At 45.6% G+C, this 25767-nt stretch overlaps 1 protein-coding gene across 1 annotated transcript in view; it reads left to right on the top strand.

Annotated features, from left to right (window-relative positions):
- GRIP2 (glutamate receptor interacting protein 2) overlaps positions 1–25767 on the top strand; it is a 288825-nt gene that overhangs the window by 215689 nt on the left and 47369 nt on the right. The window contains 5 exon segments of the mRNA XM_029601383.1: positions 2507–2693; positions 6180–6325; positions 6694–6774; positions 13991–14057; positions 16901–17046. Of these exon segments, the coding sequence (XP_029457243.1) occupies positions 2507–2693; positions 6180–6325; positions 6694–6774; positions 13991–14057; positions 16901–17046 (627 nt within the window).

Genomic DNA, 25767 nt, shown 5'->3' with positions numbered 1-25767 from the left:
GATTGTGCTCCTGAGCTGTTTGGGTTAGGAGTTGCTCAGTCCCAGGGCACCCCTTGCTGAAACTTTTTTCTCAATTTTGGTTCTACTCGGGTGAATCCTGTCCCTGCTGATGAGTCAAGCACGTAGCCAAAGGACAGGAGGGACAAGACCTGTTTATATCTTTCCCATCTGTGAGAGGACTGCACTGACTCCTCACCCAGTGGTGAAATTAGATTGTCAAAAGCGTTGCGCTTTTGGGGAGGGTTTGCACACACACACTCCCCCTCCTCCTGATTGGGAGGCTGGGTGGTGATGAGCCCTGTTGGTATCCAGGAAAGGACCTTTTCCCCAAACTGTAGACTGAGTCTGGAGGCGAAGATTCAAGTTTAATTGGAGAGCCCCAACTGGATCTCCACCCTGGGAAACGCAGGACACGAGCTGGGGCTCTGTTGGACAGCAGGTACAACATTTTTTTCAGGATTTAGGGGGAACCCCTCAATAGGTTTCCCTTCCTGATGGGGGCTCTTGCCCTGCAGACAAGTATGAGGGCGAGCGGCTTCCAGAGTAGTGAAAAAGACACCTGCACAGAGTGAAGAAGAGCGTTTCCTATGTATGACCCAGATTGAACAAAGATGTGAAGTAAAATAAGTAACACATTGTTTGGACATTTATTTTAACTTTGCTCCTTCAAAATAAAATTCCTTTTGAGCACACACGCACAGTGCTGCAGGAACAGGCAGGACACAAACAGAATTAGAGAAGACAGTAAGACACCTCAGGAAGGATGCCATTTCACTGCTTGGGCCTGCAAGTTTAAGCCTTTCCTCCATAGCAAGAACCCGCTCCTTGGGATAAAGGAATTATAGGGGAAGTGGCAGAAGAAGATAGCCCCAGCAGAAATTCTTGTGTCTCCCCCTCTGGCCCTAGTAAAGTCCAAAGAAAAGGGTTATATACAGATCAGGAGTTTTGGTTTAACTACTTGTCTTTCCATATCTGAGCTAAAGGCGAGTTACAAATTCACGTGCGGTTGGTAAGTCCCTGCCCCAGAAGACTTGCAATCTGAAACTTTCACCTGAGGTAGTGGCCCAAGGAATGTTGGTGGGAGAAGCAGATGTGAAGCCTTCCTTCCCAAGGTCTTCAGCCTCTGCTCTTCCGTCCCTAAGAACTTTAGTCTAAGAGGCCAATGCAATAAAGTGCACAGGTTAACGAGCAGTTGGACGCGCGTCCATAACCTCCAATGCAATAAGGGGATCAGTGCGTCCAAACAAAGGGATTGATGATAACGCTTATCACTAGAGATGTGCATTCTTTTGGAAGTTTGTTTTTGGGGAACCACGAGAAACTTCATTTTTCCCACAGTTCGGGGGGGTTTTTTTTTTTTTTTGTTTGTTTTCATGGGCCCCCGATTTTTAGGTTAGTGCTCGCTAACTCCCGTTAGCGTGCACTAACCCGAAATATGAATTTTTCCGAAATTTCAGAAAAATTATTTTCGGGGTTCATTGCCCCCAAACCATGCCGAATTAGACAAGTTCATTGAAACTGTCTAATTCAGCAAAAGCGAATGCACATCTCTACTTATCACATGTAAATGATGCAAAAAAATCGCTGTATGCCCATGGTGCACTTTTTAATTCATCAAATATTACGCCTGCCCTAGAGCAGGTGCAAAGTCTTGCCGTATGTCAAAGGGTCTACTTAAAAATAAGAAAAGTACTGCTTTTCTGTGGTTCTTCCTATCTAGGATCATCACAATGCAAGTAGGAGGAACCACAGAAAGCATCCTGAAAAAGTAAAAAGTCTTGACGGAAATTAAAAAAAAAAATAAATTTTTTTTTTGGGGTGCACAATATACACGCTCCAAGCCATGTATATTGTGCCAGTAAATTTGCTGCCACGGGATAAAACTGACGCTAGTAAATTTGAGCGTCTGTTTTGGTAACCCGCACGCAGCCACATCTCCTGGGCTCTCGATGCCAAGGACTCATTAGGGACCAACAATTTATCCCTAGCATGTCCATTTTAGAGCAGCAGCTCATTTACCTATTGCATTGGGCGCCTAGGAGAGGTGGATGTGTGTGTGTGTGTGTGTGTGGTTTTTTTACGCGCACTTTATTGCATGGGCCTCAGCGGGAGATGAAAGTGACATGCCCAAGGTCACAGCGAGTCAGAGGCAGAAGCAGGATATTAACTCTTTCCTCCTGGCTCCCAGTCCGCTATTCTAACCTCTAGGCCCCCTGCTTCTGATGTAATGGTCATCCCTGGGCGGAATCCTTTGTAATGCACAGACAGACCAGAGGAGGATGACTTCAGCTTATCTCCATAACTGTGTTAACTGCACCAGGCGCTCTGTGTAGTTAGAAATCCCAGATCAGCCTCAGAGATTAGTCATTTTGAGTGTTTATCCTGTATTAACAGAGACCTGAATGTTTTAGGTTCAGAACACTTTTTTTTTTTATTTGAAGAACTGCTTAATCTAAGAATATTAGAAGCTTCACAGCACCAAGTGGTATCCCCTTTCTGCTTGCAGTATCCCTGGCCTCAAGCACAGTGGGTCCTGGGGGACAGATCATCCATACAGAGATTGCTGAGGTGGTTCTGAGGGGAGACCCCTTAAATGGATTCGGGCTTCAGCTCCAGGGAGGAATCTTTGCCACCGAAACCCTTTCTTCTCCACCTCTCATCCGGTTTATTGAGCCTGACAGCCCAGCTGAAAGGTGAGTGACTGCACCCCAAAGCGTCGCTTGCACTTTTGCTCTTAGCCCCACAGGTAGCCAGCCTGGGCCGCTGTCCTTCGCCCCTGTGTGTGTGTGGGGGGGGGGGCGGGTGGTTTGTGTCGAGGTTGCCCCACTCACTTGAATCAAGCAGCCGTACTTTCAGGAACGGTGCTGGCTTGTCTCCTTGAGTCGCCTTGTGTGCACCATGACCAATGACAGAATACCCATTGCAACACCTCTGGGGCTGCCAAGATCGACAAACAAAGCATCCATCCATATCTGCCACACCTCGAGGGCAATACACACAGGGGAAGGGGGTATTAAATAGCTAGTAATAGTAACTGGCAAATTGCCAAGCATTCATTTTGTTCTAAAATAAGAACTTGATGTCTTTTTTTTTTTTTTTTTTTTTCTCAAACGCATGGCATCGTGGAAGATTTGTGCATTTGTTGATGATCGTACGTCGTATGCTTTGTACCCCCACCATGAATTTAGGAGAGCGCAAGCCAGAGAGATTTTTTTTTTTTAAGTCGAATATTTTTGCCATGCTGAATTGTTACTCCCACAGCTTGCGGGAATGCCCCGTGGCCTGGCAGCTTTGCTTCTTGTGGCTTTCTTCCTGCAAATCTAGGAGGCGTTGGCAGATGATGGCCACTTGGTCTGTGCTGTGCATGCTGAATGCAGAGGGGAGGAGGCCGGTGACTGTGTACCGCCGGCTTTTGGTCTCTTGCAGCAGCTGGTCCTGGTGCAGTCTTGCAAACCTCGGTAGCTCTTAAGTGCTCCCTGATGTTGCGGGGGTCCACCCCCTGTGTCTGCTGCCATCTTGCTACAAAAAATGCATTGCACAGCTAAAAAAAAAAAAAAAAAAAAAAAGTGAATACAGCCACAACTGGCATGAGAACACAGGCAAAGGGGAGAGATGATCTGTCTGTCCCTCAAGGCCACTGCGTGCCAGGTCACTGCGTCCTATCTCAGAGGCGCACTCTGGGAGCTTAATATGCGACAGTTTTTAGGTTGTTGCCTTCCCGCACTAATTATCTCCTTTCCATTTGTTATCTGTTTAGTGCTGGGTAAGACGACAGAGTGTAAAACTCACCCAGCCGGATCAATTTAAAGTGCAGGACCAAATTAAAAAGAGTAGTCAATCAGTCCTTTGGAGTAATTGGGGCAGGAAGCAGCCCCAAGCCTAGTGGGGGTGGTGCTGAGATAACCAGGTTGCTTCTAGTGGGCTTTGTCCTTGCAGGGCTGCCTGCCGGCTGTATACATGGAGTACGCAGTGAGGACGTGGTCGGTGTGCTACATGTGTGTGAGGAGGGTGCATGATGCAGCAGTTTCGCTGGCTAGTTTGGCTCTTTTTTTTTTTTTCAATAACTACTTTCTGTTACTTTTTCTACCATTTAATTTGTCTTCCTTTTGCCTCTCCTCTCTGTGTTTTTCCTCCCCCCCCCCCCCCATATATATAAGTGATGGAATTGGTGGCTGAAGTGGCTTAATTCCCTGTAATAGTTCTCTGCCATCCAATGAGAACCCGGCCTGTGGAACAATGGGGGCCCAGGGCTCCGGGTTCAGAGGAAGATGGCTCCTCTGGGATTTTTGTGCGGTGGTCCAAGCCTTGTATTGTGGTTCTGTTTTCTGACCTGGTTTGAGCTGTGGGCTTTAGTTCTGTGCAGATCTGTCCTTGTGTTGTGGTAAAGTACGACACTGCTTCCTTTTGGACCCGATGTGGCTTGCAGTAGGTTTCAGACCTGCAATTGCCTGAAAGGTATTAACGATGCACAAACATCAAACTTTTTCCGTTTGGGAAGGAAGCTGTACAACTAGAGGGCACGCTATATGAAACTCCAGGGAGGACGACTCAGAACCCAGCACCAGGAAATATTTCTTCACAGAGAAGGGTGGTGGATACCTGGAAAGGCCTCCCAAAAGGAGGTGGTGAGGACGAGAGCAGTAAACAGATTTAAAGGGGCATGGGATAAATATTATGGATCCCTAAAGGCTTGAGGTTGGTAACATTTCTGCATGGATGCACAGATTAAACAAACACCACTGACTTGTTTGCGGAATTGTTTTGCTCCTTTTACTACTTTTAATGATTCAGAAAAAAGAAAGTTAGAGGAGCTTTTGGACTTTTTTTTTTGCTATGCATATATTCTCATAACAAATGCCCAGTCAGTCGTGGTGTTGGAGGCTGGCACTTAGTTATGGGCACAGTCTAGGTCTGTCCTCTGGATATGGGGCTTGGTGCCCATGGTGGGCTATCACAGTGAATAAAGACTGATTGCTGGTTATGGAATGACATCTTCTCCTGCAAGGTTTTTTTCGACCTTTCTTCCCATTCGGCTCTGGTTAAGAAGAACAGCCTGCTGCAGTCACAAACACTTCTCACTCTTCTGTCCCCTCGCGCCTGAAGAGCAGACTGGAAACTTCTTCTGAATAGCAGGGCACAGTTTCCAGGTACTCGCAGTACTGTGCGCTGACCGGTTATTGTGTCGTCGGGAGCGTAGCACCGGTTCGGTTTGCTTCTGATGGGTCCAGAATTATGTTCCATGCTATTAGTAGGATTACCCAGCTTTTGGGCCAGTCCTGCAGGCCAGTTCAGTGACAATGGAGAACAGTTAGGTCAGGGGAAGTGATCCTGATCCAAAGGACTTGCTTGGGCAATGTGCTGCCGGTACAAACTCTTCCTTTTCAGCAACACCTTTGTGTGGAACTGGCCTGTACATCACTGTGTGTACTTTTTCCCAGTGTCCAGTCACTAGCCCCGACTGGGGAGGAGCGGGTTTAATTATTAATCAGTAATGGTCAGATTGTTTAACAATTTGAACTAAGTTTTCCAATGTTGTATATCTTTTTCTGAAGGTTAAGGACCTATCAAAGTAAAAGCTAACTGTAAGCAAAACTCCTTGGGACCTGGTGACTGAATTAAAAAAAAAACCAAAAAACTTTTTGTATTTTGGAGGCATTTTATGGAGTTGATTGGATTGACGCTCAAACATTAGCAAAACCATTAATCTGAAGACTTGACTTCTCCCATTACAGTAGGTGGCCTCCAGTGCCATGAACAGCCAGACACAGAGTATTGGTTACCACTCAACAGTAAAACCAAGCATCACGTAGATATTAATCTGTGTATTTTGTTTCCCCACCAAGCTGTTCTGCAGTTTTCCCATCCCTCTTTCAGGCTTTGATTGCAACCTTTGCTTTCTTTTCGTCCATTTCATTCCTCCCTTGGTTCTTGCTTTTCTTGCTCTCGGAGACTAACAGTAAAAGCTCTTTGCTGCCTGAGCACAGCTTGGGGGAAAAGAAGGGGCCAATGCATCACATCCGATAACATCTTGGGTTTCTTCATTCTTGGCTGGCTGTTTGATCAGTCACCTTTCATTTCCCGGGTATCTGGTGTAAGCTGCCAGGCATTGATTTTCTGCCTTTTTTTTTTTTCCCCTCCCCCCCCCCCTTCTCTCTTGCTGCTTTGAATCCTAATCACAGGTGTGGGTTGCTGCAAGTTGGCGACAGAATGCTGTCCATCAATGGCATTCCGACAGAAGACGGGACCCTGGAGGAGGCCAATCAGCTCCTGCGCGACGCAGCCCTCGCCAACAACGTGACACTGGAGATTGAATTCGATGTGGCAGGTGGGCACACCACGGCACTGTCATCATTCAGGCTCTGACTGCTTGTCATAGAAAGCGTCACTGTCATTTCTACAGAGGAGGCTGTGTTTGTGCTTGATTGATGAATTAACGAGCTGGTGTATGGGTTGAATGCTTGGGCCTACAGCGTAGGACTCCTACTTTTGGCTGTCTCGCATCCTGAGGTTTTGAGATACCACAGTGAAGTACAAGTCAAGCAGCAGTGCCCGGGGTTGGGCTGGAATGGATGAGGAAGTAAAAAAAAAAAAAGAGGCACAGAGCGAGCTGGTCCATGATTGGCTTGAGCGCCTCTGGATTCACAATGACGCCACATGAATCTCATCCTGACTTAATGTTTTTCCCGTTCTCAGAGTCTGTGATCCCAAGCAGCGGCACTTTTCATGTGAAACTTCCTAAGAAGCGAGGCGTGGAGCTGGGAATCACAATCAGCTGTGAGTACTACATTCTTGTGCAAGTGGGAATAAGTTACCTGGGAATATTTTGCTCGTGTCAGATAGCGTTATCCAGCCCTTGTTATACTGGGTTTTCTATGTTCTTGGTCAGAACTGTTGCCAAAAAAAAAAAAAATCTATAAATACACGGGTAGCTTAAAGAGCACGTTATGGGAGCCACACTGAACAGACCAAGAACCTCATTAGTATCAAGAGAGGGAGTGAGGGAGGGGGAGTCTCTCATAGCTATAGAATAGGATTAATGGGAGGCTTGGGTTCTAATCTCAGCTCTTCTGCTGACCACTGATTCTCCAGGAAGAGCTGATGCCTTGAGTAGCAGAATTAATATTCTCTACATGCCTTTCACTTGCTGCCTGTTTGGAAGTGTCTGTGTAATGTTAGCGCTGTGTTAATATATTAACTAACCCTGGCATATCCATGACCACAGATTGAAGGCTGCATGACTTCCATTCGCATCTACGGCCCAGGAAGTCGCTATCTTCCAGTGCCTCATCTCAAGCTATAATTTGGTAGTGGTGATATTCTTGATGCTCAGACAATGTATTTTAAATATTTGTGTAAAAACTTAGTGGAAGTTCAGTTTTTGGGGTTTAGCACTATCTTCTGAAAATGGCAGCAGAAGGACTTAAAATGCAGACTTTCAAAAACGCTGTTCCTCTGTTTGTGGCATGGAATTCCATAGCGCTGTGCATGCACTTTCCTGGTGGTCTTTGTAGCCACGGCTCATGTAGTCTTTGGTCCTTCTGAGCCACCTTCAGTGATGGGGAAAGGAGTCGTCCTAGCCAGCTCTGTCCTGGACGTCTTTGAGATGGCAGAGTGGAACTTCGATTTTCAACCATGCTGTTGGTTTAAGTGAAGGAGATTTGTTACCATCAGCAAAATTAAAAGCAGACCAGAAGTGGCCATCTATGACTATTTCTCGTTATTTCAACCAGTGGCCTTCAAGTGTGAGGATATGAAGGGATGTCTGCATCGATCCACTCCTTTTGGTAGATTTCTAAAATATTTTAATTCTCTTCTCCAATCCTAGCTTTCACCAAATAAGTGTACAGCACTTATCCATCCAGCACCATGGAGTCATTTCCCCCCCCCCCCCCCCCCAAGACAGAACTTCTGCTGTAAGGTTTAGTCCAAGGCTGCAACCTGGGCTCCTGAGCCAGGATGCAGCTGTACATAGGTTAGATCCAGAACATTGCAGTTTGGAACCCCCTTGAACAGACATTCCTGGGGGAATTATGCACAATGCAGAATTTGCACATAATTGCATTCCATTGCATGGAGAATTCCTGAAGAGCTAGTTCCATGAGCCAGTGCAGCTTTTTCTGCCCAAAGAGTACAGTGCCACAAGCCTGAAGGAAAAGGCAGGGCTACTATTTATTTATTTATTTATTTATTTATTTATTTAGCATTTTTATATACCGACTTTCCAATAACAGAATTACTGATCAATTCGGTTTACATTCTGAACAATAACAGTGACAAGTAAATGTCTTACAATGAACAGGTCGAAATAACTTGGATTAAGATATATGGGGTTAATAACATAATTCAAAGATACGGTGCCTAATGTAGGCTAAATAAACAGGTGATAGGTATAAAGTTAGGTTTTGATATTAGACTGCCAAAGTTCATGTGATCTGTTGTCTGGCTCTGAGTTAAGCCACATGGTGCCCAATAACCTGCGCTGTTCTCGTGGGACTTTCATAACCGTGCATGATTTTAGGTACTGCATGGCTCAGGGGAAAATATTCAAACACCTGAATCTTATGTGCATGAAAACATGCTAGTGTTGACCGCTCTGATTAAGAACTTTTTTTTTTCTGTTTTGAGTTATAAATTGCTACGCATGATTGCATTGTATTTTGGTAACAGGCCGATTCAGTACGGTGTGCACAGGCCAAGCGCACTGTTAATCCTAGTTTGGACACGCGTTTTTGATACGCTATTATTACCCCTTATAAGGTATAGGGATAATAGCGCGTGGAAAACGCACGTCCAACCCCTCCAAAACTAATAGCGTGCGCTCAACATCAAATGCATGTTGATGAGCCTATTAGTCCCGCTCGATACAGAAAGTATAGTATACATGGTGATATTAAGTCGGAGGCCCCCAAAAAAAAAAAAAAAAAAAATCTTAAGAAATAAAATCAGCCCGCGGGTTGGAAAATGGATGCACAATTTTGCCAGCGTCCGTGTTCCGAACCTGTGGCCATCAGCAGGTTCGACAACCGACGCCGGTAAAATTAAGCTTCGGCTGTCAAACCCGCTGACAGCCGCCGCTTCCGCCAATAAGGAGGCGCTAGGGACGCGCTAGTGTCCCTAGCGCCTCCTTATTAGTGCGGGCCCTCATTTGCATACTGAATCGCGCACCCAGGATCTCCTGCACAATTTACTGAATCTGCCTCATACGTAGAAGGGCCAGCCTGGTAACTCGGGTGGTAAGTGCTATGCACTGCCTTGTGGAAGGACCCCGCTTTGATCCTTAGGTTGGGTGGGGATGCTGTGGAGGCCCCCCAGGAAAGGGGGGGGGGAAGAGGGAATCGTTCTTGCCTAAGGGTGGTGATAACCTAGTGGCCTGATTTCAGGCCCCCATGCCTGTAGAATTTTGGAAGAAGACCCTCTACACACCCAACAGATACCATCCCCACAAAACATCTCCTCTCCATCCCAGGGATCATCGCCAAGCCCATCTCAAACATCATAAACAAGTCCATTGAACTTGGCAATATCCCCAAAAACCTTAAGCATGCTATCGTGAAACCCATACTGAAAAAGCCCTCCCTAGACCCCTCTGATCTCACCAATTTCCGACCTATCTCAAACCTGCCACTAATTACAAAAGTCCTTGAGAAAGCTATAAACAAACAGCTATCAGATTACTTGGATGAAAACAACATCCTTTCCCCCTCACAGTTTGGCTTTCGCAAACACCATAGCACAGAGACCTTACTCATTTCTCTCTCCGACCAAATTCTGAGAGGTCTTGACAAAGGTCTCTCACACATCCTCATTCTCCTAGACATATCCGCTGCATTCGACACCATTAAACATCAAATCCTATTAGAACGTCTCAGCAGCATTGGCATCTCAGGCCTGGCCCTACAATGGTTCCACTCATACCTGGCTGAAAGACAATGTAGCGTACAAATGGGAAACTCAACCTCCAAACCCCACAACCTCGCTCAAGGAGTACCACAAGGTTCATCTCTTTCATCTACGCTCTTCAATATATATCTCCTCCCCCTCTGCCATCTCCTTGCTAAACTTGACCTTCCGCACTTCATATATGCCGATGACGTGCAGATACTTATCCCTGTTAAAGACTCTATACACAAAGCCATTGAAACTTGGAAATCCGCCCTCTCTGAAATTAGCAGCCTCCTATCCAACAACTTTCTCGCCCTCAACGCTACTAAAACGGAACTCATCCTTATTTCACCCCCTAACATCTCCCCCACCCATCTTATGACCCCCCCCACACACACACAACAATAATCCCTCCACTAACATCACCTTCCCCACCCATGTACGAAGCCTCGGCGTATCCATTGACTGTCACCTTAATTGCAAGAAATTCATCAATAACACCCTTAAAGATTGCTTCTACAAACTACACACCCTTAAAAGACTCAAACCACTCTTACATCTCAGTGACTTCCGTACTATATTACAAGCACTCATCCTATCAAAAATAGATTACTGCAACTCCTTGCTTTTAGGCCTGCCAAAAAACACCATACAGCCTTTACAACTCCTCCAAAATGCAGCTGCCCGAATACTCACCAACACCCACAAAAATGATCACATAACCCCGGTACTCAAACATCTACATTGGTTACCCGTAGCATCTAGAATTACCTTCAAAGCCCTCACTTTAATACACAAATCTCTTCACAACCAGAACATGAACTGGTACAAAGAACACCTCTCCTTTCACAACAGCAATAGACCCACTAGAAAACATCTAGCAACATTACACGCCCCATCACCTAGGCTTACTAAACTTCGCACCACAAGCGAAAGGGCCCTCTCCCTAGCAGGTCCTTTACTCTGGAATAAACTACCTACCTCCCTCCGCCAAGAAACCTGCCCAAAAATATTCAGGCAAAACCTGAAGACCTGGTTCTTCAAACACTCATACACCTAACATGCACACAGTCACTAGCACCCCCCCCTCCAACTCCTTACCTCCCTCCTCTTCCCTCACCCCCCCCCCCCATCCTTTCCACCTCCTATCCACACCCTCTCCACTCCATCTGACACTCTCCCATCTCCCCTACACCCCTTAAAGTGAAATTACCAGGACAGCATATTGTATATTGTACATAAGAACTTGTTATTCCCAAACACGTGTTTATATGCCGCCTACAATTGTTGATATCCTTCCTATTTACCAGAATTTCTTTGCCCCCCCCCCCCAATTAGATGGATAACCTCTATCATGCATACCACTTAGTTAATTATTTATTGTATATTCTACTCTGTTAATTGTATGTTTTTAATGATCCTTGTATATTCTACACTGTTAATTGTATGTTTTTTAATGTTCCTTATATAATTATATGATAATTGTAAAGCCTGTTGCTCAGTTCTGTTCTCTGTAAACCGACGAGATGTTCCCAACGTTCGTCGGTATATAAAAGCTATTAAATAAATAAATAAATAAATGTCGCATGGCCACATCATTGCAATGATCAGACTAGGCGCATTGTTAGGTGGGGTTTCAGGACATCCATAACGGAAATAGGTGGCTGATTTGGAAGGAGTCAAATTTGCATTTTCGGGACCCCCCCCCCCCCCCCCTGCATCCAGCCTAGTGTGTATCGGGAAAAGACGCCCATGCAGGCAACGAAAAATGAAATCTCCAGCCTCATGTACTTTCATAGCCATGGAAAAATTAGACTGAACATAACAAATTTCAATGCCATGTAGAGGAATTTTTAAAATACTATTGTAAGAAGAAAAGTTTGGGTTTACAATTTATATTTTTAAATCTTTTTGAGGCTGTGACCCAATAAAAACTCAAACTGTAAGCTTACTTGGCAGGAGAAAGGGGGAGATGGTGACCTGGTGGCTTTCCTCAGCTGTCACTGTTTTTTTTTGTTTGTTTTTTGGTTTGTTTTTTGGGGGGGCCCAGATATCTGACACAGGGGAAGTGGACCAGTTAGAAAATCAAAGGAAGATAAAATGGCACTAGCAGGATTTTCAGTGGGGAGCTATCGTAGCCCAGAGAAGACTGCGGGGTGATGTATACTTAGGGGGGAGAGGGCTAAAAAGCAGATGGTGACGTGGTGGTGGTTTCCGTCTGTCTCCACTGGGGAGAGGCCAAGAAGTAATTGTCAGGGGAGATGTCACTTAGGTAGAAAGAGAACTTTTTCCAACCGAGAGCAGATGAACACATTACCTAGGGAAGTGGTGGAATCTCCATCTGAAAAAATGAACAGTGAATTAGACAAGCATCTGTCCAGAATGGTTTACGTACAGTAGATGTAGATCCTGCCTAGAGATCTGAATGTTGGGGGCAGGGGAGGCTATGTTAGATGGCCTCAAAGGTCCCATTCTTCCCAATCTTACTACAATTATCTTGCATAGTATTTTTTTTTTTTTTTTTAAGGTCGTGGATTTGCATTAATCCTCTTTAAGCATTTTAAAAACTTAACTCTGAAATATCTCTGTTAAGGATGGCCTCATTAATGCTTAGTGAGGCACTGCTGATTTCAATCATGAAATGATCTCTTGCGGTCTTGCGATCTCTGTCGGTGCCAGATGTGAATTCCTTGGAGGGGAATGATTTCTCAGTACCAGTTGTTCTGCATCCCATTCTAAGCCAAATGTCTGCTTTTAATTTCTGCTTTTTATCCCCGAATGCAGAGTCATCCCAGGTCTCAGGAGAAAAGGTGTCAGACAAAAAAGAGCAATTCATAAAGTAGAACTAACAACTTGTGTTCCTTTTCCCGGTTTCATCACGCTGCTAAAATCCTCGCCAAAGATGCGCCTGCTTTTTCTTCAGCCCTTCTCTTTTATTGTGCTCTCTTTCCCAAAGAAGCTGCAGGAGCTGACCCTCTGTCTTCCTCCCCTGATGTACGAGGTCGAGGCATTGTGTTCTGCACTCAAGGGGAGGATTCTTCAAATCCATTGGGTGCTTGCTAGGGGGAAAGTCCAGTGGGTTCCTGCTGTGTCACCGGAGCATGACCTTGTGTCCTCTGTCCCTTCCCTTGCTCTGTGTTCCCTGCTTATGGCCGCTGGCTCGCTGGTGCCCTCCAGAGCAAACTCGATGCAGTACCTTTCCTGACCTGCCCAAGAAATGCGAGCAGCCTCTCTCCCTTGTGCTTCCAGCCTTCATCCAGAATTATTGCTGAAATCATGTCCTACACAGCAGAACCCAGCCAGAAGCAAGCATTAATCAATTGTTCATTAAAACTGAGAATATTGCCTTATTAAATTTGTATATACTTGAATACGTTAGAGGAATTTTCAATCCTTTCAATGAGGTTCTGGTTATTTTCCAAGAATGTTGTTGCACTTTCATATACATGTTTAATTTCATTTGCTTGTTTTTTTATATTATTATTATTTTTTTTTTTTTAAAGTATAATTAACTTGTTTATAATTTGATTTGTTTTACTTCGCCTTTGGGCAAAGTAGTATCCTGAATAAATATGGATGCTCGGGGGCCTTGCAGATTACATTACATGAAACTCCCAAAGTGTACCATGCATGGGGATGGCGTGTGCTGGATACGTCAGCAGAATGAAGGATCTGGACATGGAACAGCAAACGCCTGGCCATTTGGAGGTTATAGCATCCAGGATAGATGTGGCGATTAGTCTTCAGTAGTATGAATTGGACGGTTGCCAGGCTAAACTGTGCCCAGGGGTGTGGGGTCTTGGATGGGCAGGAGCAGCCACATGGGAGCTTGTTTCTGCCATGATACTGATGATCGGGGCACTGTGGTGCTCTGGTGCCCCAGGCAGTCACCTGCCCCCTTCTGCTGCTCCTATCAAAACCCAGGGCCATTTCCTCAGGTTTCCTGAACAGTTGCACCTGCGGAGTTAGAGCGGTTTTGTACGCTCTTGATTTTTAACTGATTACCAAGAACTCCCAAGCTGGAAAAACAATTCTCTGCATTGTTTCTCTAATAAGCCTGGGTATAGCAAGATTTGCATCTAGTATTAAATGTGTGTTTATTTTTCAGCTGGCAATAGAAAAACCGGAGATCCTTTAATTATATCTGATATCAAGAAAGGAAGTGTAGCACACAGGTGAGAAACTTTTTTTTTTTTTTTTTTGTGCCAGAATTGAAAGCTATCAAAATATCCTGCCTCATAATTATCGGAGGTGTGTGCAACAAAGTCCGTGCTGAGCTGCAGATCGTACGTCTATGCACATGCTTAGGCATAACAGAGGTTTGAATATCTCTTGTAAGAGCTTAAGAAGGTACAGAGAAGGGCAGTCAGAGAGGCTGAAAAATGTGGGGCTTTTTAGCTTGGAAAAGAGATGGCCTACAAGATCAAAAGGGGGAAAGAACAAATCCCAAGCAAGGGATTGTATACCCTGGCTATTAATACTCAGGGATTTGCAAAATGAACTTGAGATTTCTTTAGTCAGAGGGTAATTCAATTGTGGAATCTGCGTCATGGGATGTAGTTGCAGCATAGAAGGGTTCAAGAAGGATCTGGAAGCATTCCTAGAAGAAAAGGATCTCCAATGGATGTTGGAGATTGGGTGGGGCCTAGGTTGCTACAGAATTCATATATCTACAGGGAGTGCTTACATAAAGCTCTGATTTGGTTCTATTGAGTATTACTAATGTCTGGGTCTACTGTCTTGAGGATACTGGGCTAGATGGACCATTGATCCAATCTTGTTTGTGCAGTCCTATGGTTTTTATACAGGCTTTCAGCCCAGTCCTTAAGGCACCCAGCAAACAGGTTTCATGCACTGCATGTGCATTGTGGGTATCCTGAAAACTAGGCCTGACTGCTCTAGGTTCCTGCTGCAGAGTGTACTCCGCACTGGGGGAGAAATGGCTTTTGGGGAACTAAATGCAGGACATGGATTCCTAATCCATGTGGCACTATGGACTGCATGGCTTCCTAGCAAAGACACCACCTAGTCCTTTTTGTGGTGCGAGTATTGTATTGTAGTACCCCCACAGGTCCTAGGGAGAATTATATTGGTTGCAGGATATATCTTTTGACGGGACAAACATAAGAATGATTCCAGGAAGAGGTTTAGAGAACACTTGGAGGACTTCTGTTCGATGGTGTCAGAGTGCAAAGAATTGTGGGTTTAAAGGAATGTATATTTACATACGCATTATGGCCAATTATCTGCCACTAAACTCCTCAGCTTTCGTATAATGGCTGCATGAAATTAAAAGTACACTCTTAAAGCCAGTATCTTAAAGCAAATCCTTCCAGAGAGGTTTTCAGGAGAGTAAAAGGGGAAATTTGGGACATTATATTGTCTGACACATCCCAGTACAATCAGTGTAGGCCACAGCAGTGTTCCTGTATTATGCAACTGCTCTTTGAGGATATGTATTAAGAGCATTCTTTTGCTATTCTGGTTATTACCCTCTCAGCAAAAAATTGTGTTGCTTGCAAATTAAATGCACGTTTGGAGCTGCCATAACAGTGTAAACATTAATTTAATTGACTCTTGGAGCACCCAATCTAGAATCCATTTTGCTAAATAGCATTTCGGCCCATCTCACCCAAGAGCTGACTTGGTTGAAATCTTTCCCTCTGGGCGCACAGCGCTAAAATAAACAGTAGCACTGTGTATGCTTTTTCACAAAAAGCAGTTTTGTATCAGTTTTGTTCTACCAAGGGGGAGAGGTTTCTGCCTTGCTGGCTCTTGTCAGCTGGCGTGAAGCCTTGTTCTGCTTTCGCTTGGTCCCTTATGCATTTTTGAATTCTTGGGTTTATGCTCTCTAGTTTCCTCTGTAAAAAGGAGCCCTCGCTTTTACATAAAAAATGAAACTATCAGAGAACAAACAAAATAGTTGGACATATCTCTTTCAATCTGCACTTTATGCTTCCTGATTATGAATAACATGCCAGTGATTTTTTTTTTTTTAAGTAGGTCTGTTTGTAAAGATATTTTGTTGTACTTAATGTAGAAATAGTTTTATTTTAAATTACTTTTGTGTTTTATGATTGTGTATTTAGTATTGATTGTAATCTACTTAGCACGGTGGACCATTATTTGCAGAATATAAATATTTTGAATACATATATATATATTTTTTAACTGATCCATGTTTTATGGATTAAAGGTTTTGGGATTGTGCATATCCCTTCTTCATAAGCTCAACAGAGAAATCAATATTTTACTGTTCTAAAACTGGATTATTTTGAACTCTCAAAAGACTAGGAGTTCCATATTCTATAAATTTGTCTGGGGAACTTGATTTATCTGCTCTTTGGCTTTACATTTTGTCCATGTAAATCATTACCTACTCAAAATTGTAGCCAGATTAAAAAAATAAATAAGAGGTGGTGGTGATAGGGATTCTGGGGGCAGGATTTAATGTTGGTGCTATCTAAATAGTTATCTGAGTAAATCTGGTCATGCAGAGGGCTGTCCTGAAGTTATTCAAATGACTTTAGCCAGTTCATTCAGCGAAGCATACATCTTTGTTACACCAAATATCTGAAACTCAGAAAAATTTCCTGATCTTGACTTTACTCAATATGGACCTCTAGGAATTCAGATTCGTTGATATTAACTTTCCTAGGGGAAATCATGTGGACCACTTTCTCCCAGGGCCAGTCTCTTCAACTCTGTGTTCTTCCGTAGAGGCAGAAACCAGCGTCGCAAATGAGTAATACAGATTTGTATATCTTTGTTATGGGAGGGATGTAAAAAAGCCAGAAGCAACGTAATGGCTTTTTTTTGTCTCAAATCAACTCTAATTTCCTGGTCAGTCGACACAAAATCTGGGGAAAGATTAACCTGTATGAGGCTGGGATTGGAACCTAAAAGGTTAAATCTGCATAAAATTGAAGTTAGCTGTCAAAGGAATTGATGTTCTCATCTTTCTCCTCCTCTTCCCCCCCCCCCCCCCCCAATATGCCTCCAACCTGACCCCCAATAGAACAGGAACGCTGGAGCCAGGAGACAAGCTGCTGGCCATTGATAGCATCCGTCTTGATAACTGCTCAATGGAAGATGCAGTGCAGATCCTGAGGCAGTGCGAGGACCTGGTGAAGCTGAAGATCCGAAAGGATGAAGATAACTCTGGTATGGAGCCCCATGTGATCTCATTACTGGTGTCCTCCATGAGCTCTGGACACCAGCTGGAGAACTAAAGGCAAACTGGTGAAGAGCTCCATAAGGTTTTCAAGCTAACGAATGGGCAGTGAAGTGGCAGATCGGTTTCACTTAAAGTAACTGAAGTGACAGCCTCTAGTGCGACCATGTCGTTCAGGAAAATTGAAGTCACTCTAGATTTTCCTCTAAAAAAAAAATATTGGCCCAATGGAAAAGGACCTAATGCTTCTGGAAATTCACAGAGGGGCAACAGAAGATTATGGAGCAACCATATGAGAGGAGACTGACTGAGTTTTTATCTTGGGATAGAGTGAGGGCAGAGAGGACAGAGGTATATAAAATTGTGAACAATGTGGAGAGGGTAAATGGGGACCTGTTACTTGCCATATCTAATACAGGAATTACAGGGAAGACAATGAAACATAGAAACATGACGGCAGAAAAAGGTATATGGCCCATCCAGTCTGCCAATCCGTCCAATTAAGTTGGCGTTATAATTCTCATCACTCCCTTAGAAATCCCCCTGTACGTATACCATGCTTTCTTGAATTCAGATACTGTTTTTGTCTCTTCCACTTCCTCTGGGATGTGGTTCCATACATCCACTACACTCTGTAAAGAAATACATTCTAAGATTAATGTAAGTCTACCCCCTTTTAATCTCATCTCATGAGATCTTCCTTTCCATTGAAAAATCTCCTGTGCATGGAAACCTTCCCTATCTCGTCTTTCCTCTAGAGTATACATATTTAGATCTTTAAGTCTATCCCCATATGCTTTAGAACAGGGGTGCTCAAACCGGTCTTACGGGCCCCTTCAACCAGTTGGATTTTCAGGATATCCCTAATGAATATGTAAGATTTATTTGCATGCATTACCTCCTATGTATGCAAATACATCTCATGCATATTCATTAGGGATATCCTGAAAACCAGACTGGCTGGGGGGCCCATAGGACTGGTTTGAGCACCCCTGCTTTAGAACAAAGACCACTGACTATTTTAATAGCCACCTTCTGAACAGACTCCATCCTGTCTACATCCTTTTGAAAGTGTGGTCTCCAGAATTGTACACAGTATTCCAAATGAGGTCTCACCAGGGGACCTATACAGGGGCAATATCTCCCTTTTTCTGCTGACCATTCCTCTATGCAGCCAAGCATCTTTCTGGCGCTTTATCCACCTGTTTGGCCACCTTAAGACCATCATATACAATTACCCCTAGATCCTGCTTTTCCTTTGTGCTTAGAAGACATTAACCTCCAATACTGTACCTTTCCCTTGGGATGTTGCATCCTAAATGCATCACTCTGCATTTTTTAGCATTAAATCTTAACTGCCAGACCATAGACCATTTCATGAGCTTCGCTAGATCCTTCCTCCTCCTTCCTGGCTGTCCTTCCTGTTAGAGATTTTGGTATCATCAGCAAAAAGGCAAACCTTTCCTGACAGCCCTTGCATTATATTGCTCACAAAAATGTTGAAAAGAACCAGTCCAAGGACCGATCCCTGAGGCACACCGCTAGTAACAACCCAATCCTCGGAGAAATCTCCATTTCCCACTACCCTTTCACGTCTCACTCAGCCAGTTTCTAACCCTGTCAATCACTCTAGGATCCATACCAAGGGCACACAATTTATTTATAAAGTCTTCTGTGCAGAACCGTGTCAAAGGCTTTGCTGAAATCAGAGTACACTACGTCTGGTGCTCTTCCTTGATCCGACTCTGGTCACCCAATCAAAGAAATTGATCAGATTCTTCTGACAAGATCTACCTTTTGGTAAAACGATGCTGCCTCAGATCTTACAATCCATTGGATCCCAGAAACTGCCCTATCCTCTGTTTTAGCAGCGATTCCAGATTCATTTGCTCACCACAGAGGTCAGACTAACTGGCCTGTAGTTCCCAGCCTCCTCCTTACTTCCACTTTTATGAATTGGAATTACATCTTCCACTCTTCAGTCCTGTGGAACTACTCCAGACTCTAAAGTAGTATTGAAAAGGTCAACCAGCGGAGCTGCCAGGACATCTCTCAGATCCCTTTATACCCTCAGATATATTCTGTCCAACCCCATCGCCTCATCTACTTTTAGTTTAGTTAGCTCCTCACAAATACACTGCTCTGAGAATTGACTGAGGTTTACCTCACTTCCAATCTTATTTGTGTTTTATGTGATCCTGCTCCTGGCCCTTCCACAGTGAACACCAAACAAATATGTGTTAAGCAATTTGCTTTTTCTCATCAGCCTCTGCATATTCCTCCCTTCACCTTTTAGTCTCACAATGCCACTTTTGCACTTCCTTCTGTCACGAACATATCTTAAAAAAAAAAAAAAAAAGTCTTGTTCCCCCGTTTTATTGTATTTGCTATTTTTTCTTCTGTTTGAATTTTTGCATTCCTGACTACTTTCCCAGCTTCTCTTAATTCCAGAAATTGTCGCCTGTCTTCTACGTTCTGTGATCTCTTGCCGTTTATGAATGCTAACCTCTTCCTTACCTTTTTTCAGCTACTTCTTTACAAAACCATAACCAGCTGCCTCAATATTTATTTGGCAAGAATGCGGAATATTTACTTACATTCCTAATGAAAAGATTAGCTGCCCTAATCTCCTTTTAGCTTTGCCCACTGCCCTTTTACTTTCCAGATAATGACTCCTTTCCTAGCGTGTAGCCAGATGGACTCAGGACCAATGGGTATAGTGTACTCCTGATAGCAGATGGGAGGTGGAGTCTGATTTAAATCTGACGTCAGCACCACATATACCCGTGAGCATGCTCAGCTCTTCAGTATTTCTCCGTCTCCCATAGCCGAGGCGGACACTATTCCACACTAGAATAGTGTTAACAATTATAGCAAAAAGAAATCTACAGCAAAAAGAAAGAAATGTACCTTTAAGAAGATCGAGCCCCGCTCTTCTGCAGTGAAACCTAAGGGTCCCTCCCCCAGTCGAGAATGCCTGAGGTGATTTCCGATATACCTCAGAAATGTGCCTTGGTCCCGGCATGGACTTAGCCCCCAGAGTGGCTGAAAGGCAGCAGGTGCGCATCCGAGCATGGCGGTGAAGGTAAAAACCCTCTCCCCCGCAGCTGGAGACCGTCCGATACACAAGCGATAAGTGACGAGACCAGGTAAGAAGAAACTTTACTTTAAGGTCTCCAGTCTCCAGAACTCGGATCACCGTGCCAGCTCTACTTCCAGCGAGCTAAAGAGGGAATTCCGCTCGGGTCTAGCAGCCTTGGTTAGGCTAGACCCCGATCCGGTCCAAGGGTCCACACACGTGGAGACCCTTAAGGGGGGTGCCATCTTGCACGTGGTGGTCATCGGTGCCATTTTCCCTCCCCCTCGGCGGTACACGCAGGATCTTCCGGTGGCCTATGTGCATAACTTGTGCACACCCCATAGAGTCATGTGCATAGCTGCGCATACAACTCGGGGCCGAGTGCACTTCCGAGCTGTGCACACACCGGAATGCCTCCAGGCGCATATCTACGGCCGCGCACAAATGCCGAGCGCATAACTACAGCTGTGCACAAATTCTCGCACGCAGTGAAACTTGTGCACCTAGACATAGATTCAATGGCACCGGTGTCTAAGAAGGCTTTCTCTTTGCACAGCATGCCACATAAGAGCCGCACAGACTGAATTGAAGCCCTGCCTATGCCCGTGGTGCAAAGAACCCAGTGGGAACGGACCCTCGCTGTCTGAGGGGTCCGAAACTACTGAGGATTGATCCCCAGCCTATGTATCTCAGCACAGCCTTCCCACAGGAGGACACCTCTGGGGCATAACTCCACTCCTCCCCTGGGATCAACATACACCCAAGAGGAGGTCCCTGGGTCTAATTCTTCAAAGGGCTGCGAACAACAGCCTCTGCTGCGCACCAGGCTCAACCCAGGCTGGGAGCACAAGATCCTCCCGGCACTACTTGGATGCCTTGAGACAGGCCTCACCTAACCAAGAATTTCCCTATTGGGGCCCAAACACCTCAGTGAGGAGAGTGACTCCCTGGAAAAAGGAAAAATTCCTCCAGGGATGGAACCAATCCAAACCATGCTTCACTTCTTCCACAAGGACGAATTACCAGCCCTTGTTTCTCAGACTCTGAAGATGCGGGGCATTCCAGGTACTGACCCTATGGCGGAACCAAAGAGGAACTCTATCTTTGAGCCCTCTCATAAGGCCTCATGTTACTGTCCTATGTTGGAAGCCATTCAGGAGCTGATTGACCTGGAATGGAATGCCCCAGAGGCCAGCTTCAAAGGGAGGGTGCGACCCTTGGAAGCCCTATACCCTTGAACCTGTGGCCAAGGATAGCCTTCGTTCCCAAAAGTGGACTCTATGGCCTGTGCAATCTCAAAGTGAGCAACGATGCCCGTTGAGGGAGGAGCAGGCCTTCGACGTAATAGCAATGACACTGCAGATTGCTTGTTGCTGCGCACTGGTAGCACGTGCCTGATTACTCCTCTCAAGAGATGCAAATTCAGCCAGAAATACGATGGAATCTGCGGCATCCTTCCTCACTGACGCAAGCTCACACCTAGTGCGCACCCCAGCCAGAGGCGTTGCCTCTGTAGAAGCAGCCAGAAGACAACTATGGCTATGAAATTGGTATGTGGCCATGACATCTAAAGCAAATCTCACGAGATTCCCCTTAAAGGATCTCTCTTGTTCGGGAGCGTTTTGGAGAAATTAGCCAACAAATGGGGTGAATCTCCAGTGCCCCGACTACCAGAAGATAGAGGTAAAGGACCCCAGCATTCCTCCCCCAGAAGGACTTAGTGTAGAAGTTCACAGTGCTTTAGACCCTACAGGAACGTTGTCCCAGGTACCTCGCTCCTCCGGAAGGAACCAGTCCTCCCGGAGCAGACACACCAAGAGGGGAGCAGGACCGGGGGAAAGGCTCCAGCCGTACCCCACATGAAAAGAAACCGTCCCATCCACAGGAAGTACCGTCCCATCCACAGGAAGTACCAAAAATGGGTCGATGTGACATCGGACAAATGGGTCCTAAATATCATTCAAGAGAGGTACTCTCTGGAATTCCGCTGCATCCATCGAGACAAAGTTATAAGATCACCCTGCCACTCCCACTTAAGAGACTGGCAGTAGAAACCACATTAACAAGACTACTCAGTCTGAAGGCAATAATTCCGGTGCCCATGCCCCAGCAAACTACTGGGTGCTATTCCATCTAGTTTATCGTTTCCAAGAAGGGAAGGGTCATTCCAACCCATCTTGGATCTCAAGAACGTCAACCGTCATCTACGGATACCACATTTCCGCAAGGAAACGCTGCGCTCCGTTATAATGGCAGTACAACTGGGAAAGTTCCTAATCTCCCTGGACCTTTCTGAAGCCTTTCTTCACATCCCAGTTCATCAGGATCACCAGTACTTCCTGCGTTTTGCAATACTGGGTCACCATTACCAGTCCTGGGCACTTCCCTTGGGCCTAGCAACCGCCCCCAGGACTTTCACCAAATCATGGTGGTCGTGGTGGCAGCACTGAAGAAGGAGGAGGATCCTGGTACATCCTCTCCTGGATGGTGGGCTGATCAGGGCAAATCTTGGAGGAGAGCCGACAGGCGACCAGCAGAGTCAAAGTCAAGAGCCTACTGCAGGAACTCGGATAGGTCATGAACACCAAACAGAACAGTTTTCCTTCCCCTGAGGAGAAGAAAACTGAAGTAACAATCATGACAATTGATGACCAATGCATGCCTCAAGGTATGAGACTACCTTCAAACCTGCGACCTCATGGCATCAACCCCAGAGGTCGTTCCATTAGCAAGTGCCCACACATGACCGCTCCAACGCTCCCTACTGTCACGATGGAATCTACTGTCCCAGGACTACCCAGTTCACCTCCAACTACCAGCAGAGGTTCAGGCTCAACCCCAATGGTGACTACAGGAAGTCCACCTAAGCAGAGGAGTAAGCCTATCCCCACTGAACTGGATCATGTGAGCCCACTGTCAGGAACTGATGGTCCAGGGACAAGGGAACAAGAAAGAGGCGGAATGGAACATAATCTGCCTGGAAGCTTGAGCAGTCACGCTAGCGTGCCTGCGATTCAGCCACAGACTCCGGGCGAGTCAATCAGAATAATGTCGGACAGCGCAACAGTGGCTTATATCAACCGCCAGGGAGGAACAAAGACCCGGCAAGTGTCTATGGAGATAGACCCTCTCTTGACAGGGCCGGAGATAAACCTACAAGGGATCTCGGCTTCCCAATTCGCGGGAAAAGATAATGTCTCAGACTACTCCAGCACAGAGAGCCTAGACCCGGCGGAATGGATGCTGTCGACCACTGCCCTCCAACTAAAAGTAAATTGCTGGGGCCTCCCAGCTTTGGATCTACTGGCAACCCAGCTCAATGCCAAAGTTCCCAGGTTCTTCAGTCACAGATGAGAACCACAACCTGGTGACTTGACACTCTCATCCAAACCTGGTCACAGGAAGACCTATTGCACGCTTTCCCATGGCCACCACTGAGCAGAGTCATCCGCAAGATAGAGCACCACAGGGGACTAGTTTACTAGTCGCCCCTGATTGACCAAGACGACCATGGTACGCAAACATGCAAACACTACTTGCCGGGAACCCTCTGTGCCTACCTTCACACAGGGAACTTATCCGGCAGGGCCCGATCCTCCACGTTGGTCCATCTTGATTCTCTCTTATGGCCTGACCCTTGAGAGGCCCAGCCAGAAGAATTGCAGTTACACAAGGCCGTGATGGACACTCTGCTTCCGGCGTGCAATGTCGCCACATCCCTGTCTTACATATGGATCTGGAGAGTATCCGAAGCCTGGTGTAAGAACCGCAGGATTCTCTCATGCACAGCCAATAATCCATGATCCTGGAGTTCCTGCAGGATGGTATGAAGAAGGGGTTGGCACTCAACTCCCTGAAGCTCCAACTTGCCACACTGACTGACTTCACTGCCGAAGTAGACTGCATCAGACTAGCAACCCATCCAGATGTGTTAAACAACTCCGACCACCCCTAAAGTGGCCAGCACCTCTATGGAATCTCTAACTAGACAGGACTTCCTGCAGCCTCTTAACAATGAGGCGGCATCCTTGGTGCTTCTGCTCGTTGCATATCCAAAATCAGGCACTATCCTGTCGGGAACCGTCCCTAGGCTCACACCTAGAACTATACAATTGCGCACGGTCTCCTTCGTCTTACCGAAGTGCTTTCCCGGTTTCACGTGAACCAAACCATCTCGAGACCATCTTCAGATGAACATAAGGACTCTGAAGACTCCGCCTCCTTAGCCATCTAAATGTCGGCAGACTCCTAGTCAGATACCTGAAAAGATCGGGACCTGTGCGCAAAACTGATCGCCTGTTCATTCTTCTCAGCGGGAAGGAACAAGGAGAAGTGCCATCGCAGGCGACCATAGCCCGCTGGATCAACGAAGTAATTAATGCAGCATACACAGAGGCAGGAAAACCATTACCTCTACAGGTCAAGGCACATTCTACAAGGGCCCAGGCAGTCTCCTGGGCTGAAACCAAGCCACTTTCGCCAGCCGAGATCTGTCAGGCGGCGACATGGTCCTCCCTACACACCTTCTCCAGGTTCTACTGCCTGGATGTTCAGGCCAGGGAGGACACAGCGTATGCAAGGGCAGCACTAAGTGGGCCACGGGCAGCTCCCACCCTGTAGGGGAGTAGCTTTTGTACATCCCATTGGTCCTGAGTCCATCTGGCTACACGTTGGAAATGGAGAAATTACTTACCTGATAATTTTGTTTTCCTTAGTGTAGACAGATGGACTCAGCATCTCGCCCACGGCTGCTCCAGAAATAGAGAACCTTGGATATCAAATCTCAAGACTGAGCAAGTAAGGGTAAGCCACGGCCTACCTCTAATCCAAGACACCCGCAGTTGCCCAGGTGTCTGCGTTCATTGTTTCAGTGCACTAGCGGTCTCCAGTTTCAAATTTTACATATATATAATCAGTTGAACCAGTTCAAGGTCAATCAAGGGTAATCAAGTATTAAGCAACATATATCCACACTGGCTTTTTGAAGAGAATACTGAAGTGCTGAGCATGCTCACGGGTATATGTAGGCTGACTTCAGCTTTGAAATCTGACTCTGTCTCCCATCTGCTATCAGGAGTACACTATACCCATTGGTCCCGAGTCCATCTGTCTACACTAAGGAAAATGAAATTATCAGGTAAGTCATTTCTCCATTGAGGTCCTCCACCCCCCATTTTGAGAAGGTTAGTTTTCCTGAAGACTAGGACCTTCGCCTTGGAATGAACCCTCATCTCATTCCATCTAGAAAGCTCCGGTCAGGAAATGAAAACCTCCTACAGGGGCCATGATGGAGGGAAGTGGGAAAAGTAAACAAAATCGTAAGCGAATGTTTTCAGTGATGGGGGAAGAATTTTGGAACTTGGCAAGAGGGGAACTATCTGTTCAGGAAAAAGAGTGAAAACTTGGCTTTTTGGGCAATAAGGAGTTTTTAGATTGGAGATAGGAAAAGAAGTAGAATGACGAAAACTATAGGTTGAGATATGTCAGCTTCTTATTGGGGGATAGGAGAGAACAGGTTTTAATTGATGTCTAGAGGGTGGTTTGGTTATAGGATGTTTTAATGTATTTTTGTGTTATTGTAAACCGCCATGAATTGCTTTGTTAGTTATGTGCGGTATATATAAGTATTAAA

This window comes from Rhinatrema bivittatum, chromosome 4, assembly GCF_901001135.1.
Source record: "Rhinatrema bivittatum chromosome 4, aRhiBiv1.1, whole genome shotgun sequence".
In the NCBI taxonomy this organism is placed as follows: domain Eukaryota; kingdom Metazoa; phylum Chordata; class Amphibia; order Gymnophiona; family Rhinatrematidae; genus Rhinatrema; species Rhinatrema bivittatum.
The sequence above is the reverse complement of the archived record's forward strand: the minus strand, read 5'-3'. Positions and strand labels throughout refer to the sequence as shown.